The sequence below is a fragment of the Phalacrocorax aristotelis genome, chromosome 11 (assembly GCF_949628215.1).
Source record: "Phalacrocorax aristotelis chromosome 11, bGulAri2.1, whole genome shotgun sequence".
NCBI lineage: Eukaryota > Metazoa > Chordata > Aves > Suliformes > Phalacrocoracidae > Phalacrocorax > Phalacrocorax aristotelis.
The window spans coordinates 22,024,050-22,049,123 of record NC_134286.1 but is presented as its reverse complement, the minus strand read 5'-3'; the positions used below and the strand labels follow the sequence as shown (position 1 = coordinate 22,049,123).

The window sequence follows — 25,074 nt, the reverse complement described above, 5'->3', positions numbered from 1 at the left end:
CGCCCCGATGCCAGGGAAACGTGCCCGCAGTCAGTGAGAAACCAGCCTGGGAGGGGAAAGGGTGAGGACCGACAGGGATGTTGTTGATCGCTTCCTGGACGGCTTTTCCCTTGCACCTTGGGAATGCAGTTTCCATCCCTTGCAGGTTTTTCCTGTCCTGCTTGGCAGGTTGCAGGGTGCGTGCTTGCCGCTGCACGTGGGCATCGGGCTAGCACTGGGTAGCTGGATGCCCTCGGGAGGCAGAGTTGGGTGTCATCCTAAAGACCTCGCACGAGGCTTTTCCGCTCTCCGTGTTGTCTGTGAAACGCTTGACCGGTGCCCCTGAGCCGAGATGGGCAAAGGAAAATTTCATATTTGGCAACTCTTTCTCAGCCTGCTGGGGCTGGCGTGGGAGCGGTGAATGGGGAATGGGCAGTGATAACCGGAGCTCAGCTTGTCTCTGACCCACGGGGTCCCGGTTTTCCACTGTCCCATGGAACCCTGTGCATTCCCGGTGTCGGGATTTGGGGCATTTCCCTATCCAGACTGGCCTGGCAGGGGATTTTCTGCCTTGAAAATGAGGATTTTTGAGACCTGTATTGGTGCAGGGTGAGTTTCTCACCAAGAAGTGGAGTTTTGCCATGTTTGCCCTGATGTCTGCCAGGGTAGGGTGATAAAAACTCAGGGTGTCTGGGGACAAGGGGTGGTGTCGCAGTCTTTTAGCTGGGAGAGCCTGGCCCTTGGGATCTGCGTTTTGGGAGAGGGCCCTTTTTAAGGGAGAGTCATATAAAATCAAATGTGTTGCCTAAAGCTAAGAAATCGTGGCAGATTTTTTTTTTAAGCTATTAAACTCTGCCCTGCTTCAGTTCATCAACCAAAGCGTGAACCAAACAGCTCAGGAGCGGAGGTACTTCAGGTCCTGATTTGACCTCTGTGGCTGGCTGTTAACCCTCACTGGCCCATCCTAAGAGAGAAGATTAGCCCCAATCTGGATTTTAGAGCTTGTTTCCCTCCCTTGGGACATCCCCCCGGTCCCAGGCTTCCCACCCACCCCATCTGCAGCCTCCCCGTGCCATGGTTTGTGCCCCACTGGCCTCATAAAACAAAACATGCCGCAGAATAAAGCAGAAAGCGTTTTTTTCCAGCAGGGTGGCGGAGAGTTTTTCTGCTCAGTGAAGGCGGTTGCTTAGATTTTTATTGCAGGATGAAGAGGGGAGGAGGGAAAAAACCCAAACCAAAGAGCAGTTGGAAGGATGATGCCAGGCAGAGTAGCATGAAAAGCAACATCTTTGGGGGTTTTAATGTTTCCTCTGCTGCCAGAGCAGGAATTAGCTATTGCAAAATGTCAGGCATCTCCAGGTGATGTTGGCCCACTTCTTGCTGCAGATAGCTTTTTCTTTTATCACTTGGGCCACCTGCTGCCTGGTTAGGCCAGGGCAGAGCTCAGGCTTCATCTGAGCGTTTGAATTTGGGGAGATGATGAAGAGACAAAAAAGCAGGATGCCGGGGCCGGTGTGCGAGCACAGGTTGTTGGCTGCTTTTCCCATTAGTCAGGGCTGGTGACGAGTCAATCTCCTTTTCCATTTTCTTATGAATGAATCAGTTTTGGCTCAGTCTGATGGTCAGACTGGTTAAGCGAGAAGCAGCTGGTATTAGTCTCATTAGCAATCGAGACAGAAGCGAGCCTCTCCCCAGCTCTGCAAATGCCGTGTGGTCCCCAGCTGGCCCACAGCTGCCGTCTCGGTGCCGGGTGGGACTGGCAGCAGTGTGGGACCACCCCGAGCACTGGCTGGGGGAGAGGTTCGACTTCTCCATCACCCCATTCCCTTACACCTCCATGTGCCTCCCAGCTCCTCGACACGCGGAAGCTTCGTGGCCAGATTAAACCGTGTGGTGGATGCAAACGGGGATCTGCATCCTGTGCTTTCTGCTGTCCTAGTGCATCTGTCCTTGGTGAGTGCTGCAGCACAGGTTTTTTGGGAGGAGAGGTTACAGCTTCAGGTCACCTGTGGTGGCTGCTCAGCTGCAGCCAGGGAGCAGGGCTCGGCTGCGTTTGCTGCTCCAGTCCTCAGGTGGCCCTGGTTCAGAGTTGCTCCTTGGCCAGCAGAAAGGGTTTGACATTGTGCCGTGACTTGGGCTGTAGAGGCTGGGATTTGGGAGCCCTTCCTGCCCGGGGCAGGGACCTGGGGCAGGGGTACGTGGGCAGCAGCGAGCTGTGCGCTGCCTCCGCTCAGCCCCGTGGCTGCAGACCCCGTGGTGCAGATTTACCCTGGTCTCACCGCTCTTTTCTTCGCTGCTGGCACAGGATGCACACGCTCGGCCCCGCGGCGGCATTTGGCACCCCTGCCCCGCTCTGCCCATCAGTAATGCCACCACCGTGCGTGTGCACCAGCTCGCTGTGGCCAGGCAGAGCTTGGGAAGGGAGAGCTCTACGTGTCGGGGTCATTGCAGAGGCTGAGCCCTTCCTGAGCAATCTGATCATGCTTCGGTAAACAGACCGTCCCCAGCGCTGTCACGGAGCGGCTGGTGGGCTGGTGTCCTCCAGCAGATCTCCATGGGCTGGTGCTGGGGTGAGTGGCCGGGTTAGATCCACACCACGCTCAGAGCTTTGCATCCCAGGGCTGCCCGTGGCCCCTCACATCCCTCCTTACCCCAAAATCATGGGGGGCTTCAGCTCTACGCTGCTGGAGTTGCTTGGCCCCTGCTTTTCCCTTTGCCCCTGGCCACGGGTGGGCTTCATGGGATGAACTGGAGTTCAGCCACTTGAAAACAAGGCCGGGGACTGCGGCGTGTGTTACCTACAGCAACCCCATGCCTGGCACCTGCGGAAACAGGGTAATTTTGATGCCTGCCCGTACCCCAAAATGCAGTATTTCTGTGGGGAGGAAGAGGAGGGTCCCCATCCATGGAGGTAGGATTTTAAAAGGCTTTTAAACCTGAATCACAGAAGGACCAAAACTTGCCCAGTAACTGACAAAAACCTTCATTAACCCGCTCTGTTATTTATTCCGATTTCAAAGCCCTTGATGCAGCAAAAAGCGAAGACGTTTCTCCGGGGAAGCGCATTAATGTTTCACCGGGCTTCGAAGCACTTTGCTGCTGAGGCACTTTAAATGCTACGGGCTGTCCCCAGTTCCCCTCCATCTCGTTAAACATTGCTCGGCTCTGGGGGAGCCATGGCGCAGCTCTGACCGCAGCCGTCGTGTGGGCTAAAGCCCTCAGGGCATTGCTTTTTTGATATATATGTATATACGTGTGTATATATGTAGATGCACACAGGCATATATATGCACATATATGTATATGTGTGTGCGTATATGTATAATGGATCCCCATTCAAGGTGCATCAGAGGAGCTGGAGGGCTCAGGGCTGGGTTCCTGAGACGCTAATGGGAAACGTGGGGCTGGGTACCATCCCATGCAGGAAACCCTGATGCCTTGGCCGTGGCTTTTCTCCACCCACCCGGAGCATCAAAGGGCAGGGCTGGCCTTTCCCTGCACTGCGGAGCAGCTGCCGAAGCCACCCGGTGTCTGAAAAACTTTTAAATGAGAGCAGGTCAGCCAAAAGTAACAGCCCATTGGCAAAGGGGTATAACCTGTTTCTTGCTGGGGAAAAAAAAAAAATTAAATATTGCTGTTCTTCGGTTTCCTTTAGCTATCGGATTTGCTTAATTACAGCATGGTCTGTTTTTCTGAGATACCCAGGTGTTCTCAAATGTGTGCTTTAATGTAAAGAAACTCCAAGAGATTAAAATCACATGGTTATTTTACCCCTCTTTTGGCCTCCAGGTATTTGGTGTAATGATGATACACAAGTCTTGTGTCGGTCGGGGAATTTTTTTCCCCATCAGTAGGCTTCAGGAGCGCTATCCAGAGGTGTTAGTGTCTCCATGCTGGAGACCCAGAGGAAACTCTTTGGCACCAGAGGAGGAAATAATGTCCTGATGGCCATCAGAAGAGCCCAGATCTTCCACCATGGAGCTGTTTTGCTGCACGGACACGGCTGGGGCAGCCTGGGATGCTGCCCTGGCTGCATGCCCGCTCGAGGGCTCTGCTCAACCTGCTTACAAACAGCTTTTCTTCATTTATTTTGATTTCTAAAGTTATTAGCTCAGTGGAGGAGTCTCCCCGATAGAGCTCTCGCTGCGGTCAGCCGTCACCTTGCGCCGTCGCTTGCACTGCAGGAGGCTTTGGGCTGGGGCTGAGCACCGGGACCGGCCCAGGGAGCTGCCGGGGTGGTGGGAGAGCCCAGATGGAAAAGGCCATTGCAGGGAGGTGTTATCTCCTTTGTGAACAAAGCTCGGGGGCAAAACAACTTAAAAGCCGACTGGTGCATCCTGGAGAGGGGCCGCCCTTCGGAAAGCGCCCGCAGCAGCCGCTGCTGCCGCCTAGATTTTCCCTTTCATATTTCTAGCCCCGTATATAGTCTGGTATTGGGCGGACTTTGTCTTCGGGGAAACTGGGGCCTTGTTGGGTGTAAGCAAATAAGTAACATAACTGAAATATTTTTGTAATATTCAAGCGGGTGGCTGTGCTCGGGTGCCGTGGGGGAGGCATCGCTGCCACCCCAGCTCTCTCTGTTTCGGGGCTCTTGCCCCAGGGCGGCTCAGGCTGAGGTTGCCACAGCATTTTTTCCCCCCAGAGCTTGGGGGGTCCGTGGGGTGGTTACAGGCCAAGGGTGATCTGGGGGAGGATGCTGTGGTGCAGCACTGCAGCGGGGCAGAGCCAGCAGCACTGGTAGTGCATGTGGGTGCTGCTGGGAGGAACGCAGAGGGTGTTTTCTTCCAACCACGCTCGTCTGTGGGATGCCCCAGCCTTGGCCGATGGGCGCTGGGGAGATTTGGCTCTTCCCACACCATCCCCATCCTGCCAGAGGAAAGCTCCCCGTAGCGCACGCCCCCAGCCGGGGCACAGCCACACGCCCCACGGCTCTCTGGAGCATCAGACGGCCTTTGGGGTTCAAAAGACAGCAGGCGGCTGTGGCTGGGGTACCCCGACACGGGGCCGGGGGTGACACAGCCATCATGGGTGGCAGGAGCTGTCCCTCCCTGCAGGGCTCCCATGGGGTGGGTTTATGGGGAGGTGCTTGTACAGACGGTTGGGGTGCAGTGTGGTAAGAGCCAGGCACCACGTTGCGCTGGAGGGGAGGAGCAAGGGACAATTAATTATTAGTCTGTCCCCAGAAGGGGGGTGCAAAGGTGTCTCCACTGAGTACCACGCACCTGGAAAGGGTTGGGTCAGCTGGGAGACGTGGAGGAGAGGAGGGGGAACGATGCCCAGGCTAGGGTTGTTCCTGCTAGAGGAGGGAAGGTGCATCACTGCCTTCAGCTCCCTAAAAAGTTGCAAAAAAGGTAATAAGCTATTCTTTCTGTCCAGTGAGGGACAGGGCGCAAAGTGCTGCTTTGAAATTTTGCAGCAAGGAAGGCGTTGGTTGGGAGAAATACTTGGAGTGCAAGAAGACAAGCCTTTGTCTAGGGAAGGAGATGCCCGTCACTGGAGAGTTTGGAGAAGAGGCTAGGCAGAAGTCTGCCAGGGCTGGGAGGGGGCCGTAGATGTCCTGCAACGGCACCTATTTGTCTGAAAAATAGTGGTTTGAGTATCTGGGCTGGGCGGAGGAGCTGTGGCCAGGGCTCCTGGGTTCAGTCTCAAGCATGCTGTGACTCTCCCCTTAATGGTCAGGGCTGGCAAAGAGCTGGATGTATTTCTCTTTCTGAGTATCCCTTAATTAACTGAAAGGGAAGGCTGTCAAATACCTGACCAGGAGGGGAAAAAGATCTTCATGAGCCTGTGACCAGCCCAACATCTTGCCTTCATTTATTCTCCCTGGCCTCTTTGTTTTCGCTTTGAAAAAAAGGGGTGTTTTTCTCTTTCCCTCCATTTAACTGCTATTTATTTGCTGGTATAAGTGGAAGGAATTCAGCTGGGATCAGCCCAGCTCCTGCCAGCAACTGGAGTTGAAAAGTTTCCGTGGGGAAGATGTAAGAGCAGAGCAGGGGGGTTGTTTTCCACCCGTCGCTGATTCTCGCTCTGCTGGCCCCTGCGTCACGGCCGGCCAGGTTGGGTGGGTTTAATTCTCCTTTTTGACTGGGGTGTTGACAAGCGCCCCGGGAGTTGCAGTGGGAGGAGCGTGAACCCAGGCCGAAGGGTTTCTTCCCACCATTAATGGGAAACAGAATATGGCTCGAGAGAAATTTGGCAAAGAGGGAAACTTTACTGTCTCTTCCAACTTGGAAAAAAGCATCCTTTCTCACCCCAGCCTCCCCACAGGAGGCAGAAGGTTCCCAAACGCAACCCAGGCGGGGTTTGCTGGCAGCGCGGGGAGAGGAGACAGAAAGTGCCTGGTGATTTCGCAAGGGATGGAGTAGTTTTGGACCACCAGCCGTGTTTTGGGAGGGGTACACAACCTGCCTCACACTGGGGGCTGGGAGCCCTCCCGTCTTCTCCCCAAGGCATCGAGGGGTTGGGATGCCCCAGGTGCTTTCACCCCAGAGTAACGTTGGGGATTTTGGGGTTCTGCAGCCATGCCTTGGGTATAATATCACCATGTAGATGGAGACGCGATGCCAGATGCGGAGGTGGGTTTGCGCTGGGCATAGGCACCTGTAGGGATGCACGTGGATGCTGTGACTGGCTGGGAGATGAACTGCTGACCTTGATGTAGAGAGCCCCGTTGGCATTGCCCCCCCGGCCCGGCCCACGGGCTGCGACACTGCTCTGCCGTCTGCTCTGATGTGCGTTGGCCGGGAGCCACGACCTCCACGTCCCAGCAGCGTATCACAAAACCAGCCGAGCTGCTCCGAGCCGGGGAAACACCGTACCAGTCACATGCTGGCAGGGTGCTGGGGTGCAGGTGAGCGTGGGGTAGGGGGTGAGGTGCCCCCAGAGTCACCCTCCTGCCCTTTTGGTGTTTCATGTGTCCCCCCAAAAGTGGCAGTGCTCATCTGGGTCCCAAGCTGGGAAGCGGTGGCCGGCGCTGGCCAGGCATGTGCCCCAGCGCTGCTGGCCCGGTCCTGGTGCTGGTGCCGGTGCCAGGCTGGGACAGGCTGGCCGGCTGCCTCTCACACAGCTCGTGTCCTCCAGGCGCCCACCCCCTTGCATCCTCCCTGCCCTGTTTGCAAATGTGATGTTTTTGCCTTGGATGGACGATGATGTCTTGCAGAGTGGTCTCTTGGTGGCCTCCAAAGGGAGGTAAAGCATTCCTGAAGATCCTCTACCCCCATCCCCCAGCTGCACTGTCCTCCCGGTTGTTTGTGTGCAGCGAGAACTGGTTACCAGTACAAGTCTGCCAGTGATAAGAAGTGGCCACAGTGGGGATTCAGAGGAGATGACACGTTTTTGGGCTGGGGGAAGAGGAAGGGTGTCACCACTGCCCTGTCGGGGATGGGAGGATGGCTGTGGCAAGGCATGAGTGCTGAGCTGTTCCCAAGCGAGCACCTCACACGCTTGTACAAGCGACTGGAGGAGGTTAATCATAGTCAAAGCCCAGTGAAGTTTGGTCAGGTCACGGCTTTTCCAAAGGCTTAAAATTTCGGACATGCAGCAGCCGGTGTCCAGGGCCACAGCTGACCCACACCGTCCCGCCGGAGTTAATCATTGCCATCGGCTTCAGGACCTGCCCAGCTCCAGCAATGGGAACTGTTTCCCCAAAAAACACAGGGTGAGGGGTCAGCACATGGGGCCTGGGGGAAACCCCAACCTACCAGGGTGTGTTGGGCTGGGGAGAGCCAGCCCCCCTAACTCTGGCCCTGACCCTAACCCAAATCCTAAGCCTAACCCTGACCATAATCTTGACCCTGACTCTAATCTTGACCCTGACCCAAACTCCAACCCTGGCCCTAACACTGACCCTAACTCAAATCCTAATCCTGACCCTGACGCTTTACTCTCCCTTTCATTTTATAAGGTGGATATTGTGTTTATTCCCCTGTTGGAAGCAATGTGGCCACCCGGAGCAGCCACTGGCAGCCCCTCTGGAGCCCCCCCTCTCTCCCCACTTGCCCCCATGGGCCCTGTGCTGCCACCTGCACTTGGGGCTGGACAGGGGGAAAGGACCTGGTATGCTTTGGTCACCCAGTCCCAGCTGGGAGGTCCCTGGGGGCTACTGGTCCAGCCTTGAGAGCCACTCTAGGAGCTGTGGCCACTGTGTGCTGGCAGCGTGTAAATCCCAAATTGCTCCAAATTAAACCCAGGAATCATGAAACTTGGGGTCTGGCCCCCACTTTCTTGCCTCACTGAGAGTTCTCAAAAATGGGGGTATGGGGGTGGGGGGCTATCGGTTTCCCCACCGTGCTTTCCTCACCTTTCTGCTGCAGACTTGCCAAATAAACACGGGGACTCCTGTCCTTCGGGTGAGTGCCTGCATTGCAGGGGGGCACTCGAGGGGCATCACAGCTGGGGAGAAAAATTATATTTTTTTTTTTAAAAAAAAAGGAAAGATGGAAAAAATCAGGAGGAAGGGCTCCTGGGTTTGGCAGCGTGTGTTTGGGTGAGTGCCGGGAGCTGTGGGGGCAGCTGGAGCCCGGGCCGGTGCCTGTGGTGCTGCGCTCGCTGCTGGTGTTCCTGACACTGGAAGGGGTTTTTTTATATATATATATAAAAAATACTTTCTTCTCTCCGTGGGTGTGTTTTGAAAAGGGGCTTGGGAACAATAAGGATTAACAAGCAGATAGAGAATTAAATGCAGGGTTTGAGTCTTCAAATGTGTGCACATTTCAGAGCGCCTGTTTGTGCCAAGATAAACTCCGTCAGGAATAAACATCGTTTTACATGAAAGGCTAATTACAGATTGGCGCTCCGCGGGCAGGACGAGGGAATTTTCACCAATTAAAATGGAACTTTTGTGTTTTTCATGAAATTGGTGGATTAAAACGCAGCCAGGGGCTGGTGAGGTGTTTGACAGCGCAGTTGAAGGAGGCGATGCTCACCCCTGGCACATGCTTTTCTTTCCCCCCCCCAGGACTAAAGAGGCTCTGCCAGTTCATTCGGGCAGGAGCTGCGTTAAGGCACTGGTTTTGCCCAAGAGCTGCCTTCCAGGCATGCAGCCCTGGGCTCTCACCCAGGGAGATGGCACAGGGGCAAACTTGGTCCAGCTTGGAGTCACCCAACACCAGGAGAGATTGGACCTCCTTGAGGGTGTAGATAGTGGAAAGACATCTGGATGGTGGATGGGAGCCTGTGTTGGGATGAAGTTGTTGCGACCATAGCTCCTATTTGTTGGGTAATGTTAGTGTGTGGTAGGTGAATCATCTCTCAAAAATCGTAAGCCAGAAGGCAACGGGGAGAAGAAAAGCCTTCCTGGCCTGCCGAGGGGAGTGCTGGGGAGAAAAATCCAGCCTGGGCACATGGGGGGCGTTCAGCTGCAGAGCACATGCTGCCTTGTTGCTTTTGGATGGATTTCACAAGAATTTGCATTTCTGGACCAGCTCTGGAGCCTCAAAGGCCGAGTAGGAGCTGGGCTGCGCACGGGGAGGACGTGATGCTGCTCAGACACAAGCTCGAACACCATTTTTCTCTAACTGGGGTCAAATTTTATGGTTTTTGAATGAAACGATGCAAAATGTGGCTGGAGCTGAGTTTCTCCAAGACTTCCAGTGCACGAACCTCAGGCAAATGCTCCGCGCCTGCTGCTTGCCAAGCAAAACCACAGATTTGTCTCCATCTCTACTTAATGTGGCCACAAGGCCAGTTAATATCGGGACCTTTTTCTCACATAAGCCGATATCTGTCACTTAGTGGTTGCAGGAGGTGGCCTGGGCATCGCCTCTTGAACGTCCCCTGCGTTGTTGAGAGCAAGGGATGGCAGAGAGGCCCGATCAGGTGAGATGTGGTGGGTTTTTTAAAGCAAAGTACATTCCCATCTGCTCTGCTCCCGTGCCCTGTGCTCCTGAATGAGTTAAAACTTGATTTTTTAAAAACTCTCCGGTGACAAAGACTGAATGGACACTTGCTGGGTCTGGTCTCTGAGAAGCTGTTGCATTATCCATGGTCATGGGACCATGCTGCGATGACGGTAGCTGCTACTTCTCCTACGACATTCACATTTTTCCTTACTCTGCTGTGAACAGGACAGTGAAAGGGTCTTAGTCAGACCTGACCCTGAATAATTCCTCTGAATAATTCCATTTATTCCAATTTTCAGGCTAATTTGGAATTGTTTTCGAAAGAAGGGAGGAGGGCGAAGTCAGCCAAACCTGATAAAAGAGGACTTTGTTCTGAAGCTTTAGGGTATGGTTCCAAGCAGGGCTTGCTATACAGTTAATGAGTTTATCTGGCTTATAGCTGCACGTGATGCACGGTGGCTGCCACCACACCGCACCACCACCTCCCATCCAGAGGAGCCCGGCTGCTCCTCAGCTTTGGTTTGCTGCTCTTTAGCTGAGTTTCCCTTCCTGCCGTGCAGCGCGGTGGCCTCCTCAGACGTGACTTTGCATCTGCCTTTATTTAAGCCTTGACCAACCTGCCCCAGGATGTGCTTGGTCCGCAGCAGGGGTTGAGCACATGGGGCCGAGCCGTTGGGAGCACTTCAGGCTTCGCTTTGAGTGAGCAAGAGGATGACGCAAATGGCTTTTTAAGGGCACAAGACAAAACAGCTGCTTCGTTTTTGCTGCAGATGTGTTCCAGGCGGCATGCATTAGCTCCGCAGAGGGGGGCTACAGTCGTCCGCTTCCCCACAGTGTCTGCGTGGGCAGGGCCACCAGGTTCCTTGGGCTCCCAGGCACCCCGAAAAGGCAGCCGGGTAGGGCTGGAAAGGGCTTTGAAGGTGTGTGATGAGGTTTATCATGCCAACAGAGCTTCCCTGTCCCTAGAAAGCAGAAAGCAAGATATTATTACTTGGAGGAGCAGTACAGACAGGGAGAGGGAGGCTAATTACCTTTTGGCTGCCCCATGTTTCCCCTGAGAAATGCCAAGTGCCGGGGGAAGGTGACCCCCTGCAGCATGGCCCTGGCCCCTCCAGCGGCCGCGCTGTCCCAGCCGCACGGCGCGAGCGGGAGAAGCCGCGGGAAGCGAGGGAAGACACTTCCTCTGGCGGCGGATCTGAGGTCACCTCCTGGTCCTTGATCCCTCCAGCCCAGGGTATTTGGGTCAGCGGGGAAGCACGGCTGAGAGCGACGTCCCTTCCTTCTCTCTCCCTGGAGATTAGTTTGTAAAGGAACAAATAGGCTTAGCCGCAAGTCCTATGCAGTATAATTTTTTAATGATTTTTTTTGAACAATGCACTAAATACCGGGGGGTTTGGATCTGCGTCTCGGAGCGGTGACATTTTCCCCGTTGTTTCTCGCCTTCCTGCGCCCACCTTGCTCTGCTCCATGGAGCTTAGAAACCTTTCTCTACTCAGGAAAATAGCAGCAAGGAAGGAGCTTTTCATCCTTTTGGGATGGCCTTGCTGGAAGGAAAGCTGATCTGGTGTCTGGCACATGGGTTGTGTCTGGACCGACCCCAGGGGCCCTGCCCACCTCTTGCTGCCGTGAACGCGCGGACGTGGTGCTCACAGCCCTTCCTGGCCCCTCAGCATTGCCAGCCCTCTTGCAGGTCCTGACCCCCACATGCCAGTCCTCTTCTGCCATAGGGTCATCCACTGCCAGGAGGACGTGGTGGCCAAGGCGTACGTGGTCCCAGAGCTCCTCCATCATGGACACAGCCTGATGGTGCAGGGCTGGTGGGCAAAGGGGTCACCTCCCAGATTTTTCTTCCATCTTGAGCCCAGAGTGAGCGGTGCTGGGGGTGGCTCAGCTCGGCCACGTTACCCACATCTCCCACACCACTGCATCACTGTTCCCCTTGGAGATCTTCAACTGCTGTCTTCCCCTGTCCGTGTTGAAGGGCACGTTGCTTTGGACTTGCCATGGGCCAACAGTTTGTCCGTCTTTGTTAAGTCAAGGTGGGAAGGAGCAATTTGGGGAGCTTTAGCTGGAGCTTTACCTGCTGTGCGGTGACGCTGTGGGATGCTCTCTTTGGTCAACCTTTCTGCTCAGTGAAGGGGCACCAGCCCCATGTGGTGCTCCTCCTATACCCCAGAACATCCTCAGGCTCACCAATAAGGTCCCATCAGCTGTGGAGGAATCCGGGGCTGCAGGTGGCCTGGGCTCAGGTGGCAGCTCGGGCCACTGCCGTCCCCCAGCCCGCTGCCATCCCTGCCGGAGCAAGCTGCGAGGAGTGGGATGCATGCCCCCGGGGGGTCACAGCTCCCCAGCTGCTGTGTTATTACCTTTAGGAGGGGCTGCGGGTGGGAGCAGGGTGGCATGGATGTGGCTGGTCTCGGTAAAACTTGCAGTGCCAAGCAGGGTCAGCGGAGAGATGGCTATCGGGGAGGGACAGCACGCGTTGACCCTCCTCTAATATTGCCAGCCCCCAAATCAGAAGTCACCTTCACCTACCCCCTTGCAAAAGGAGGGTGCTTTAAATGCCTTTTTTAAAAAAAAAAAAAACAAAAACTAAAAGAACAATTTCTGAAGCCTTTGGTGTTTCTGTAAAGGCATTCCTTGGAGAGGAGGTTTCTCAGCCGTTACCAGCCAGGTCTCACCACGGCAGCTCCAAAACCAGCCCCTTCAGCTGGCAAATCCAGGAGGTGGTTGGATTTATGGCACCTCGAGACTTGATCAAGTCTTAACCCGACTCCCATCCAAATTCTGCACAGCTCTTGAGCTCCTTCCAGCCCTGTCCTCAGCTGGATTTAGTCCAGCGTTTCTTTTAGGATCTGCTTGATCGCACCACGTGGCAGATAAGGCTTCGCACCTCTTGTCGGGGCTTGTCTTTGTGTGTTTCAATATCTCACCCAGGTTATCAGCCACAGAAGGTGTGGCTGGGCTAGGAATTAACCATCTCATCCAAACCCCATGGAAATCAGAAGCAAAGATTCCCAATTTTTTTTTTCCTGTGGGCTTTAAATCAAGTCATAACTTCTCCAGCATCTGAGGAGCTGCCGAAGAGAAGCCCTGACTCAGGCTGGTTAAGCCCCATCTAGTTTCTACTGGAGGAATGGCTGCCTCTGCCCTTCGTGTCCAGGAAAGTTCAGGAGAACCTTCAATATTGCTCACACAGATTGCCAAAAATAAACTTTTCATCCCCTGGAGTGGATCCAGGGACCCCGGCTCTGTGTCCGGAGGGCAGGTTTGGGGCTACGCTTCACCTGAACCCTGTTTTTTTCCCAACCTGGATTTTCTGCCGTGGCTTTCCTCCAGCCTTGCCCCAACCCAGGTGAAAGGAGATCACTGCCATCACACTGGGGATAAAATGGGGAGATAAATTGTGCAACCCACTGTCTGGGGGCTTTTTGGTGCGAATCACCCCAGGACCAGAGCCGGGGCCGAAACGGCTTTCTCCTGCCCCCAGATTTTGCCAAGGTTTCCTTCCAGTGCTGGAGCTCGCCCAGCCCTCCTGGCTTCCCGGGGCTTCGCTGGGAAGTGCTGGGAAGACAAAACCCCGCTCTGGAAGTGAGGCTATTGTTCTTACTAATTTTAACTTGATGTTCTTCCCTAAGCCTATTTTTATTCATTGCTTGTGGTAAGCCCTTTCTCTAAGGTAGAGCAATTTGCCACGGGACTTTTTTTTTTTTTTTTTTGTGTTTACCAATTTTAATTGAGTGATATCTCCTTTTTACAAACCCAAAGCTGGAGGAGCTTTTAAGCGCCCGTCGCTGAGCCTCTCGCCCCAGGTTTGCTTTGATCTCCGCAGGTGAGTATGCATTTTTGGGGCCAGAGATTGATATTGCTTATTTGCATGTAAATCTCCGGGTTATTAAGATCAGAATCTGGCCCTTTAAATTTAATACTTTGCTTTATGCTTTTATTTCCGCGTTTCTTAAAGTAATTTCCAAAAATAACAAACTTCAAACATGACGGGGCCATCTAACGTTTTACTGCCTTGGCTGGAGTAGAAGGAACATTTCTGGAAGTATATTATCCAATTTAACGAGCCATTCCCATCTTGGCTTTGCTCCCACCCCTCACCCCCTCTTGGAGTTGTTTTGGACGGCTCTTTGGAGCTGTGCCACCTAATCCTATTAGAAGGACTTTCATTACACTGTGCCTTGTGTTTATAACCAAGAAAATCAGCCGGAGAGGGGGGTCCTCTCCCTCTCCCTTGCCCTTTTGCATTTTGCCTGGTGTCGAGACGAGAGCCTGGCGAGTCCCACGAGGTTCCCGCGCAGCCCTTGCTTTTCTTTTTATTGCTCCGCTCTGCATTTATTAAGGAAGACTTCAGACTAAATTGGGTCCTTGCGAACTTATAATTAATTTGGAAGGGTCAGTTCTTCCCAGGCTAGCGAGGGCTTCTTTGTGTGGTCCTTTTCGAAAGGCAGAGGTTGGAGAGGCTGTTATATAGCCAGGATTTGGCTTTTAATAGGGACCTGGCTATTTTCTGAAAATCTCACGGCTCTTGAAGGATGGGTTGTTATTGTGCGGGGGCTGTGCTAAAAGGGTTTGCAGCGTGCTTGGTTTGGGTGTAAAAAAACCAACCCTAAAAAGAGGAATAAAAAAAGCAAGAAGCACATGTCCTGGGGTCTGTGCAGGGCAGATCATGCTTGGCAGCCCAGAGCCAGTGCCTGAAGTTGAGAGATGCTTCAGGAGGTACCCCCACTTGGGTACGGGGTAGGGCTGGGGGCCCCTCGTCCGTCCGTCCATCCTGCCCTGCCCCACGCCCCACCGAGGGGATCTTTTGCATCTTCTCAGAGCTGGTAGACAGATTTTTTTCCTTACCACATTGCTTTTCTTGAAAGCCTGCCCTTCCTCCCCAAAATAGTCACAGAAACCATTAAAGAAAGAAGGTGGAGGACAGGAAGAAACAACGGGCTGAAAGAATCTGTGAATAATAAAAGTTTCTGAAAAAAGACAGCCAGACAGACAGTGGTTTTCTCCAGGGTTGGGTTGGAAGGAGATATGAGATCACAGTCCCGCCTGGGCATCGCCAGCAGGGCCAGGGGTATAATCTAACCTGGCACGACCTGTGTGTCCCATCAGCTCAGCTGCAAAAAGAGTCCCTGCTAAACATGGGGTGAGGGAGAGGTGAGGCAGTCCTGGCTCTGGGAAGTGGGGAGCAGTGATGGATGAGTGTGATACCTGGAAATGCAGAGCTATAACTTAAGATATGAAACTCTTCATAGACAAATCCCGGGAGCAGAGGGCTCTGAGGAGCTCCGGGGGCTTTTGGCCATGGAGAGGTCCCCTGTGGAAGCAGCATCAGTGGAGGCATCATCACACACACAGCAAGGGCCATTAGAAAAAAGCGTTGAAAGCTCAGTGTTGTCCCTAGGACAAGTATGAACCCAGCGGAGGGGAGTAAAAGGAAAACCTGACCATTCCTCCATTGCACGGGTGAAGAGTGAGACGCTGCAGATTGCGCCCCAGCCACGATGCTGGCGGGCAGCGCGAGCGGTAACCATGTTATTTATGAGCTGCCCTGCAAATTAATAGTGTGATGGGGCTGCCTCTTTGCTGAGACCACCTTCAAAGCTGGAGTCAGTCCCTGGTTGTTCTCCTTCTGGCACCTGTTTGATGTCCCACCCTGACCGTCGCCTTTCTTCTCTCTTTCCCTAGCATGGGTCGGCTCCTTGGCCATGGGCATGATTTTTTTCTGCTCTCCCATCGTCAGCATCTTCACCGACCGGATTGGCTGCCGGACCACAGCAGCCTCGGGAGCTGCCATCGCCTTCATCGGACTCCTCTCCAGCTCCTTCACCAAGTAAGGCTGCAGAGGGGCCATCCGGCTTTTCAGCGAGCTCCTCTTCCTCACTGTTCCCTGCAACCGCCCCGCCTCCACATTGCTGCTGCCTTTTGGGGCAAAGCGAGTGGTTTTCATCCAGATGAGAGGTCTCCTGGCATCCCAAATGCCCACATACACGTAGCCTGTTTCTCTCCAAATTGAACCGAGTTGCTCTTTTGTCCTTATATAAAAAAAGAGTGAATTTTACCTGAGCGAGGGACTTTATTTTATGGGATTTCAGCCCTCGGGTCCTTCATTTGGTCTTTGAAACAGGCAGCGAGATGTTGGCATGCCTCTTGCGGACAGCTCCAAAGAGATGATTGTGGACAAAACTGGTCTCCTTTGCAACCAATTTCACATTTGGTACTGAAAGTAAATTAATATTTCAAATACTATCTAATGGGTTACACCTGGCAAGAGGGAGTTTCCACGCAAGGCAGGTGGGGAAGGGGATGCAGATGGGGATTGGAGCAGTTTGTGCTGTTCCCGTGCTGGCTCGGGCATTTTTGGTGGCGCAGGGCGATTGCTGCTCCTCATTTTCCACGGCTGAGCCCGTGCCATGAATTTCTGCTGGCAGGTGCTCACCGATGTGCATTTGGGTGGTGGGTGTACCTGATTCAAGGTGTGAATCTTTCCAACCCAAGACATTTGCGTCTTTGTGGGAGCAAAAAGAAGTCACCTCTGGGGTCCGTTATGCGGCACTTGTTAAATGGAGTCTCAAAGGCACCGTGGAGACACCTTCCAAAGCGTCATTTTCTTTGAATTCTGCACAAAAGCATTGCTTTGGGTTGGATTTCAGTTAAAATCAATATTGTTTTAATTAAAATGCTTCAAAAAGTGGGCTTTTTTACAAGTAAATACACACTAGTTTCCCAGAGGGCGACTTGCCCGCACTGTGCTCCTCCCTGCCCACCCTGCCTGCGCAGGGCAGCGGGACACCAGCTCCCTTTTACCCTGGTCCGTGAGACCCTCGTGCTCGCCCCAACCGTGGTTCCCTGTGGATACGTGCTGTGTGATGGGTCCCCAGCTGCGGGAGCCCCCCACGTGTGCTGGGAGGGGGGAGGCAGCTGCTGAGCCTCCTGGCAAAGCCCCAGGCACTGGGGCCGATTGGAGCTGGGAGGCTTGGGATGCTAAAACCATTTCGATCAGCAATACGGGCAGCAGCATGGAAGGAACCACCCTCTGCGACTTCCTTTGCAGATGCCACCCCTTTGTATTTCAAAAGATAATAGTAATCAGAAAAAGTGCAGTCGGTCCTGAGGGAAGGTTTGCCCAAGCTCCTGGTAGTGCAGATCACAGGCACTTCCCATGTAATCTTGCTTTCCTTCTAATCAGCAAAGCTTGGACACTTCCCCCCGCCGCCACCATTGTGAAATGTTCGTGCAAAGAAAAAGAGCTCTTGGGACCGCGTTGCTGCCAGTGGCTTGTTGTGTTGGGCTTAAAAAAAAAGTCAAACGGTACAGGCAGAGAAGAATATTATTTCCAGGAGAGCTCCAGAGCTGAAATCCCGATTTCCTGCCTTCTCGCTCTTGGTTCGCATTCCTTTGGCTGCCTTTTAAGGGAGAAAGGAGCCCCTTTGCAGCTGGACCGTGGCCAGGGAAGCTGCCTTCAGCACAGCTGAGCCGGAGCCGGAGGAAGAGCAGCGGGGCTGCAAGATTTGGCAACGCTCCATCTGGATGGCAAAGGCTGGTCCCAAAATTTGGAGCTAGCAGCCCTTGCTCACCCAGAACAATGGGGAAGCCTTTATTTTTTTGTCCCCCTTGCCAGCTCCCCCAGCCGCAGCTGGAGATGACCCACCCAGTGCTGACGGGGCTACATGCACCGGTGCAAAGGGAGCTGCTGTTCGTGAGCTGCTGCTGGAAGGAGAGACACAGCCTGGGTTTGGGGGGCTCAGGCAGGGCTGGGTCAAGGCTAATCAACCCTTTAGCTCCTGGTTTCTCTCAGATGGGTTTGCTCTGTCCAAACAGAGGAGCAGCGGTTGCCAGCACTGCACCAAGCTGATCCAAAAACCCACTCAGCCACCAGGCCTGCACGGCAGGACCCCAGCGCCCAGCTCATGCTCGGTTCCTCCTACTCTCAAAATATTGGGAGTTTTGTATGAAAACTACTAAATGAACAAAATCTGCTGAAAACCAGAGCTCTGGGGAAGGCTGAAGTTTTCTGGATGGGGTTGAAGCAAGTGCTTTCCTCGCTTTGCTGCCTTGCACCAGGGTGTCGCCTGCACTCGTAATGAGCTCGAGCCACAGATCGTAGGCGCCCGCGAGAAGAGAGAAATCCCAGTTGTGTTAAGACTTCACATTCCCTCCAGTTTTAAGGGAGATGTTTTGACGTGAGGAATAGGAGGTGGTGGCCAGCTCAGCAGGGCTATCTTCATATGCCCCCCAACGCCCTCCCAGCCCTCCTTTTCTGCACCATTAAGTGTTCTGTGCTGGGGTTTGGGTCCCTTTTCAGCTGCCTCTCCTTCTACTCTGCAATTTCTGCCTGGTTTCTCCCGCAGAGAGAAATCCCCCAAACCTCTGCCAGCGGGGCTGAGCCGGGGCTGTTCCAGTTGTGAGCTCTGAGAAGCAGTGTTGGAGGGAGACCTCTTTGTCTGTTATCCATGGGAGACCTTGTTGTCCGAGGGAGACAATGCCTCCCTTCCCACTGGAGAGCATCTGGCTGATTCCCAGTGAGCAGGGTGGGAAATCTTGGCTAAGAAGCATGGCTGAAAGGAGCTCCTGATCATGCAGGGGTGTCTTAGTGTCAACAGGGAGCAGATGGAGACCATGGCATTTGTCTCCACTTATCCAACACGTCAGCTTAGCTGCAGTACCAAAGCTGGTGTGACCCAGCTGAGGTGGCCAGGGCTGGTGCGTGGGAGGTCGGAGACAGCCTGCATAGCCCAGCTGCTTGCCCGGTTCCCGCAGAGGGCTCTTCTGATGTGGCTTCATTCTGAAGTAGCTGGAAATTGTCTTTCATTACAGTCATTTGTCTCTGAGGCGTTGGGTATAGCAAGCACGTTCTGCTTTCTGCTTGGCTAGCTAAAGAGACAAGTGTGTAATGGAAGAAATGATGTGCTTGTAAACGTTTTCTCAACTTCAAACTTCTCCGATAGATCTGGGCTGCTCGCTTCTCGCTCGCTTCTCACTGGCTTCATGAGCAGCACTCAGTATTTCACATGAGTAGTTCTCAGTGTTGGAGTAAAGACCCCGTTTGTGCAGCAGCGCTTGCCTGGTGAGCAGCCCAAACGTTTCCATCGCACTCTGCTCCCGTGCAGTATTTCATGGCAGACTTTAGCAGCTGAATGTATTGCACAGGCATGAAGAAAAAACCTTCATCTGTAGAGAAACACAACGGGTTATTTGCACTCCTCAAGTGCAGCCACCAATGTAAGGTACAAATGAGATCTATTAACTATCTAATTGAAGCTCCCAGAGAAGCTTAAAGAAGAACTTAATTAACCAGCCTGGAGCCTGGGCAGAAATGCAGTGTTCCCTTCCTAAGTGCCTAATAACCAGCAGGGTAGGTGCCTTCTGCTTTCAAACACTGGATGCAGAATGTTTTCAATTAGTCCTTTCAGTGGGAAAAAAAATTGATTTCTAGCTAAAAATAACCCATCCTGCCTACCTTAGAAAATCTTGCTTGCTGTAACTTAAAAGCCATTCAAGTTAGGTTAACTTCCCAAGGAGGGCAGGTTGGCTGCCGCCTTCTCTTCTTTGCAGAAAGCACTCCCCAGCTAGACTTCGTTTTCCTGAAGATTTAACACACCAGCTGTGAAATGAGGATAATCCTTGCTCAGGCTGGGGAATAAGCTCCTTGAGGTCAGGTTGCCTGTGTAGCACCTGTGGTATGTGAGACCTGGGTCTTGACTCCAGGTTTTGCAGGACCGTGGGGGAGAAGGCTTCCTTACCTCTGCGTAACATAACCGCCTCAATGTGTTGGGTTTTTTTTCCCCCACTAGGTCTCTGGAAGTTCGTTATTTCACATACGGAATCCTTTTCGGCTGCGGCAGCTCCTTCGCCTTCCAGCCCTCACTGGTCATCCTTGGTCACTACTTCAAGCGCCGCCTTGGCTTGGCCAACGGCATCGTGGCCGGCGGCAGCTGCCTCATCTCCGTGCCACTCCCCTTCTTCCTGAAGATGGTCGGAAAAGCCATTGGGCTCGCACATACTTTCCAAGTACTCAGTGCCTTAATGCTCATCCAGGTATTCTTGTCCCTGACCTATCGGCCCATCTTGCCACCTTCTTGTGACTCTCAGCACGATGGGCAGGACAAGCTGGGCAGCCGGAGCATGCGGCAGCAGTGTTGGGCCCAGACGCGCAAGTATTTCAACTTGAGGGTTTTCCGGAGAAAGACCTATCGGATTTGGGCCTTTGGGATCGCTACTGCTGTGCTGGGATATCTCGTACCTTACATGAACTTGGTAAGAGCCTTGGCTGGGACTGGAAGGGGAAGGAGGTCCCTTTGCCCGGAGTGAAGGGGCTCCTCCGAGGTGGGAAGATGGAGACGGGCAGTGGGGACAGAGTCACCAAAAGCCTCAAAGCTAGGAAACTGCTGCAGGCATGTCCTGGAAATGGGAACAGTGATCAGAGGAGACACCTTTTTAATGCTCTTATGTATCCTCTGCAACACGGTGGGTAGAGCAATCAATTCCCATGGCTCCCGAGGACAAGCATCGGTAGTAGGAGAGGAGGGAGCTGTTGGGTTTGGCTGGGCGGAGGTGGTGTGCACAGGTCAGCGTGGCGTGGACATGAAGGTCACACAACCACCCCCAAAGCTATGAGCCCTCTGCAGAAGTCTTGTCCCTTGTTGGGGTATGAGAGGGGTTAACCTACCGAGGATTCATGTCCTTGCATCCTTCCCTCCATCCTAGGTAAAATATGTGGAGAAGCGATTTCAAGAAACCAAAAAGGACTGGATCCTCCTGGTTTGCCTCGGAGCCATGTCAGGGCTGGGCCGCTTGGTTTCAGGCCGCATTGGCGACTGCATTCCCGGGTTGAAGAAGATTTACCTGCAGGTACATTGTGCCCAACCCTCCACGTAGCTGCTGGGTAACGACTGCAGGTCAGGGGGTAGCATCTCTACATCAGTATTGACACTCTGCTCAATAACTGTCAGCCACAGATCACAAATCCTTTACCAACCAATGCCCTTGTCTGCTGTTAGGGAAGAAAATTTATTGTAGAAAGGTGTACGGAGAAGTTACACATGTGACCTGAGGTCTCAGTGTCCGTTCGGCAATCCAACTCTGTGGTCCCAACTCATCCCAAACTGCTAGACACCCTCTCACCTTCTTGTGGTTTTTGAAAAACGAACTGCTGAAATCTAGCAGCTAATCCAGCAGCTAATCCTTCCTAAAGCGTCTTAAAAGGTTATTCTTAAGGGCCTCTCTGAGATGAGAGCAGAGGTTGGATGGCATCGCTGGGCCCAGAGGAGGGGGCGATGCTGTTGACCTGTTCCGTGCTATCTTTGTGACACTTCCCGCTGCCCACCCCCACTCATCCTGCACCCCAATGACATGCCCACTTTTGTCTCCCCAGGTTGCGTCCTTCATGCTGTTGGGCATCCTGTGCATGATGATCCCCCAGTGCCGAGGGTTCGAGGGCGTCATTGTCATCTGCCTCTTCCTCGGCCTTTGCGATGGCTTCTTCACCACCATCATGGCCCCCATCGCCTTCGAGCTGGTGGGGCCCATGCAGGCGTCCCAGGCCATAGGGTACCTCATGGGGCTGATGGCTGTGCCCATGACTGCGGGTACGCCGATAGCAGGTTGGTAGCGCCGCGGTGCCGGACCTGGACCCAGCTGTTGTGAGGGAGCTGATGCTTGTAGCAGCTTTCACCCATGGTGATATTTTGGTGTGAGACCAGACGTACGGTTTTGAATTTTCTGGCTTATTGTGTTGCATGGGGGTTGAAGTACGGGTGTAGCATCGCTCCATGCTATGTCCTGTAGCATCTCAGGGCCTTTCTCCAGGCTGATGAAAGGTAACCAGCGGAGAACAGTGAGAGTGACCCAAGATCACATTAACTGATTTCTGTTTGAAGCAGAGCTGAAAATTGGCAGATATTAGTTTTCTAAAAGTCCTTTTAGATATCTGGGGCCTGATTGCTCATCAGTAAGTTCAGCCCCTGGATTGCTGAATCGAAGTTAGAGCTGGATACACTCGAGCCTCTGTCCTCCCAAGACTTGGGTGTGTGTTTAAGCGTAGCAATAACCACAACGTCCTTAACAGCGAGCACTTTGCCAAAGCTGGCCCTTGAACAGCAGAATGCCTGCCTCAGCAATCACTAAGCTAAATCTGTGTAAGCGTCTCTGATCTTTCTGCTTCTGGCAGCAAAATTCAGTTTAATGCCCTCGTGAAGGAATGTGTGGGTTGCAGGCGCCATTAGGGTGCTGCTGCAGGACCCCCTGCATCGGGCTTGCTAGGCACAGGGCTGGGTGAAGGGACTCATTTCATGGATGTTAATCCCCAGGCAAATGCCTACGCAGGAGAAAACTCAGAGGGATTTTCCAGTGCCGATAAAGGGCAATGCATTATTCTCCAGGGATGCCTGGCTGTGTCAGAACTTGCCGAACTAACAAGTGCAGAACATCATTGGATTTTAAGGGACTGTTTATTGTTTGTAACTGGCAGCACGTATCTTTCAGCTGACATCCCCATGTAGATCAAATACCTGTAAGCAAAGCAGGGCTTCCAGATGGAGGCAATCTGCAGAAGAACAGCCCCTGCCCCCTTTTCCTATTACCTCCTGGCCAGCAAGGCGCTGGGAAGAGCCACCTGAAACGTTTGGTTGTTGAACACTGTCTCAGCTTGCATTTGGGATTGTTTGGGCCATGTCTGATTGTGTCCTGTTCTGGTTAAACAAGAAGGATGGCTGAGGCTTTCCTTCTTGGCTTCCTTGCTACACAATGTTGGCTGAGCACATCCTTTAATCCAGGGCATTAAAACTCCAAGGAATGCAGCGGGAAAAAAAGATTGTTTTAAAAACCTACATCTCCCCAAATCTGGTGGTTGAAGCAAGCTGCAGCTCTCACTCGAGGGAGGAGACAAGTTGGTCATTAGACTGACGTGGCTATAACCACCATTATTCTCTTTCAGGATACCTCAATGATTATTTTGGGAATTACGACGCAGCCTTTTATTTTGCCGGGGTCCCCCCCATCATTGGCGGCTTGGTGCTCTCCGTCGTCCCGCTGGTCCATCAGAGGATGCTGAAGAAGCAGCGCCTGGATTCCGGCAAAGACAAGATGCTGGTCTCGGAGGCGGTGGTGAACGGGGAGCTGCTGCCGGGCAGCCCTGCCTCCGAAGCACACATGTAACGCCTCCGCTCACTGACACTCACTGTCGCCACCAGCAGCCTCTCCGTAGCCCAAGCACAGGCTCTTTTTTAGATGGACCATAATTCTCAATGATCACCAATGCACTATGTTTGTAAAGGAAAAGAAAACACAAAAAGTTCTTCTAGTTAAAGGCTTTTAACTAGCGGAAACGCTCTTTTTCGGGACAGTTTTGACTTCAAAGCCGCCTTTTTTTTCCTCTAACCATTTTTCTAAGGAGGCCTCTCACGAGGAGTCAAACTTGATCGATCTCCCGCTCCTCTCCCAAGTTTTCTGTACGTCATGACAGAGGTTTACAGCTAATAAATGCCTTTTTAAAGCAGGCCACTGATGGAGCTTGCTGAACGTTGCAGCTGTCCATCCTTCTCTGGTGTCACTCGGGTGTCACGTCCAAGCAAGACGGCACCCTCCTCATCCAGCGCCAGAGGCTGTTTCGGAGCCAGCAGATCTGAAGGAGGAACCAGTGCTTTAGTCCGATGCACAAACCAAATAAATGGTCAGCAAGTCCCACTTTAATCTTCTCTCCTCCTTTTCTGCTGCTCTCCCACGCACCCAGGGAGCTGCAGCTGGGATGATGGGGAGATCAGCCGGCTCCGGTCCTGCCGCCCTCATCAAACAGAGCCACGTGGAAGCACCCCCTTCCTGCAAAATATGCCTTAAAAACGCATGGACGAGACCAGCAGGTCCTCAGCCACTCTGTTTTCTCACCCAGCAGCTAATGATCGGGCTTTTGAGAGGAGCAGCTCCCAGCGCAGCCCGCGGCAGCTGGCTCTGCAAGGTGAAAACCGCGGCCGCCGAGATGGGCACTTCAGAGGTGTCAAGGCACGCAGGGTTGGGACAGAGCCCCGTGTGTCACGGGTCCGCTTGTGCCGGGAGGCAGCTTCCCTGCACCCAGGGATGCAGGGGTGCAGCTGGCTCGGGGCACGGGGTGCCACCACTCTTCTTTGGGGCCAGTTGTGTATTATGCAGCAATAACCACGAGTCAGTATTGGCAGGGGAAGCCCGGTGTTTCCAAAGGGTTTAAAAGCCCTGGCAGCGTTGAACTCGTAGCCCGTGCATTGCCATGCAGAGCTGGTGCGGGGGCAGTGCCATCCCTAGAGGGGATGGGAGAGAGCTCAAGAAAATAGCACAGCCCATGGGTGCCCGCCGCACAGAGCGAAGGCAGAGCTCAGCCTTGTGTAGAAATTCATCACCTCCAGGCATCGCTCAGGCGTGTGGCACAGTGCGAGGGGAGTCCTCCTGCCCTGGTGGTTCCCTGTGCAAATGAGGTGCTGGCTGGGACCAGGGTACCTTTTCCTGGGAACAATAACCCAGGAGAGAGCAAGAAACAAAGCTCACATTTAGCCGCACTGCAAAACCGTCCTTCGCTGGCTTTACATTTTTATACACCTGCCATTAGAAAATGAGAAGCCTGAAGAGGTACATATGCCATGGAAACAATCCTCAGTCCCTGGGTGAGTGTGGGGGTTTGTAACACCAAGACAAAACTTTGCTGTGGAAACTGGGATTCAGAGGAGGCCCCCCTCCCACAGGCAGCAGTGGGACCTTTGTATATAGGCTCAGGATCCTGCATGCCCCTCTGTCCCTGTTTTTAATCTGCATTGGCTAATGTGTTATAAGGTCTTGTGGTCTTGTGGCCCTTCTGTCCCTTCTGTAAGAGCTGGAAAACTAACTGGTGTGTTGTGACGTGTCTGTTTATGACTATAAAAACGAGATGTCCGTTTGTCTTCAATACGCTTTTCTGTGGCTGTTTTTGCCCTTCGTTGCCCATATTGCATTGTCTGCTACGGCTCTGGTGACCCGTTGCTTGGTTTAGGAAGCCACAGGAGGCAGCAGGAGCTGCATCAGAAGGCAGGGCATGCCTACACCCATGCATTGCAGGGAGCCGAACCACGGTGCCCTTGCCCCGGCACTGGTGGGATCTGCCAGGCTTAGCCTGGGGCAGGGCATTAAAGTGATGCTTTTCAGACAGGTGCATTGGCAGTGGGGCATCTTCAAAGCTGTCTGACAGCAGAAGGAAAGAAGCACATTGCGTTTTAACTCCTCTTGTGAGTTGTGGGGCTCTTATTCACATTGGAGT

The 25,074-nt window shown here is 53.3% G+C and overlaps 1 protein-coding gene across 1 annotated transcript in view; it reads left to right on the top strand.

Annotated features, from left to right (window-relative positions):
• Window positions 1–24,726, top strand: part of SLC16A2 (solute carrier family 16 member 2) — a 35,345-nt gene extending 10,619 nt beyond the window's left edge. The window contains exons 2-6 of the mRNA XM_075106272.1: window positions 15,510–15,654; window positions 19,616–20,078; window positions 20,529–20,672; window positions 21,196–21,424; window positions 22,756–24,726. Coding sequence (XP_074962373.1) covers window positions 15,510–15,654; window positions 19,616–20,078; window positions 20,529–20,672; window positions 21,196–21,424; window positions 22,756–22,976 — 1,202 coding nt within the window. The 3' untranslated portion in view covers window positions 22,977–24,726. The remainder of the gene's footprint in view (window positions 1–15,509; window positions 15,655–19,615; window positions 20,079–20,528; window positions 20,673–21,195; window positions 21,425–22,755) is intronic.
• The last annotated feature ends 348 nt before the right edge of the window (window positions 24,727–25,074 follow it).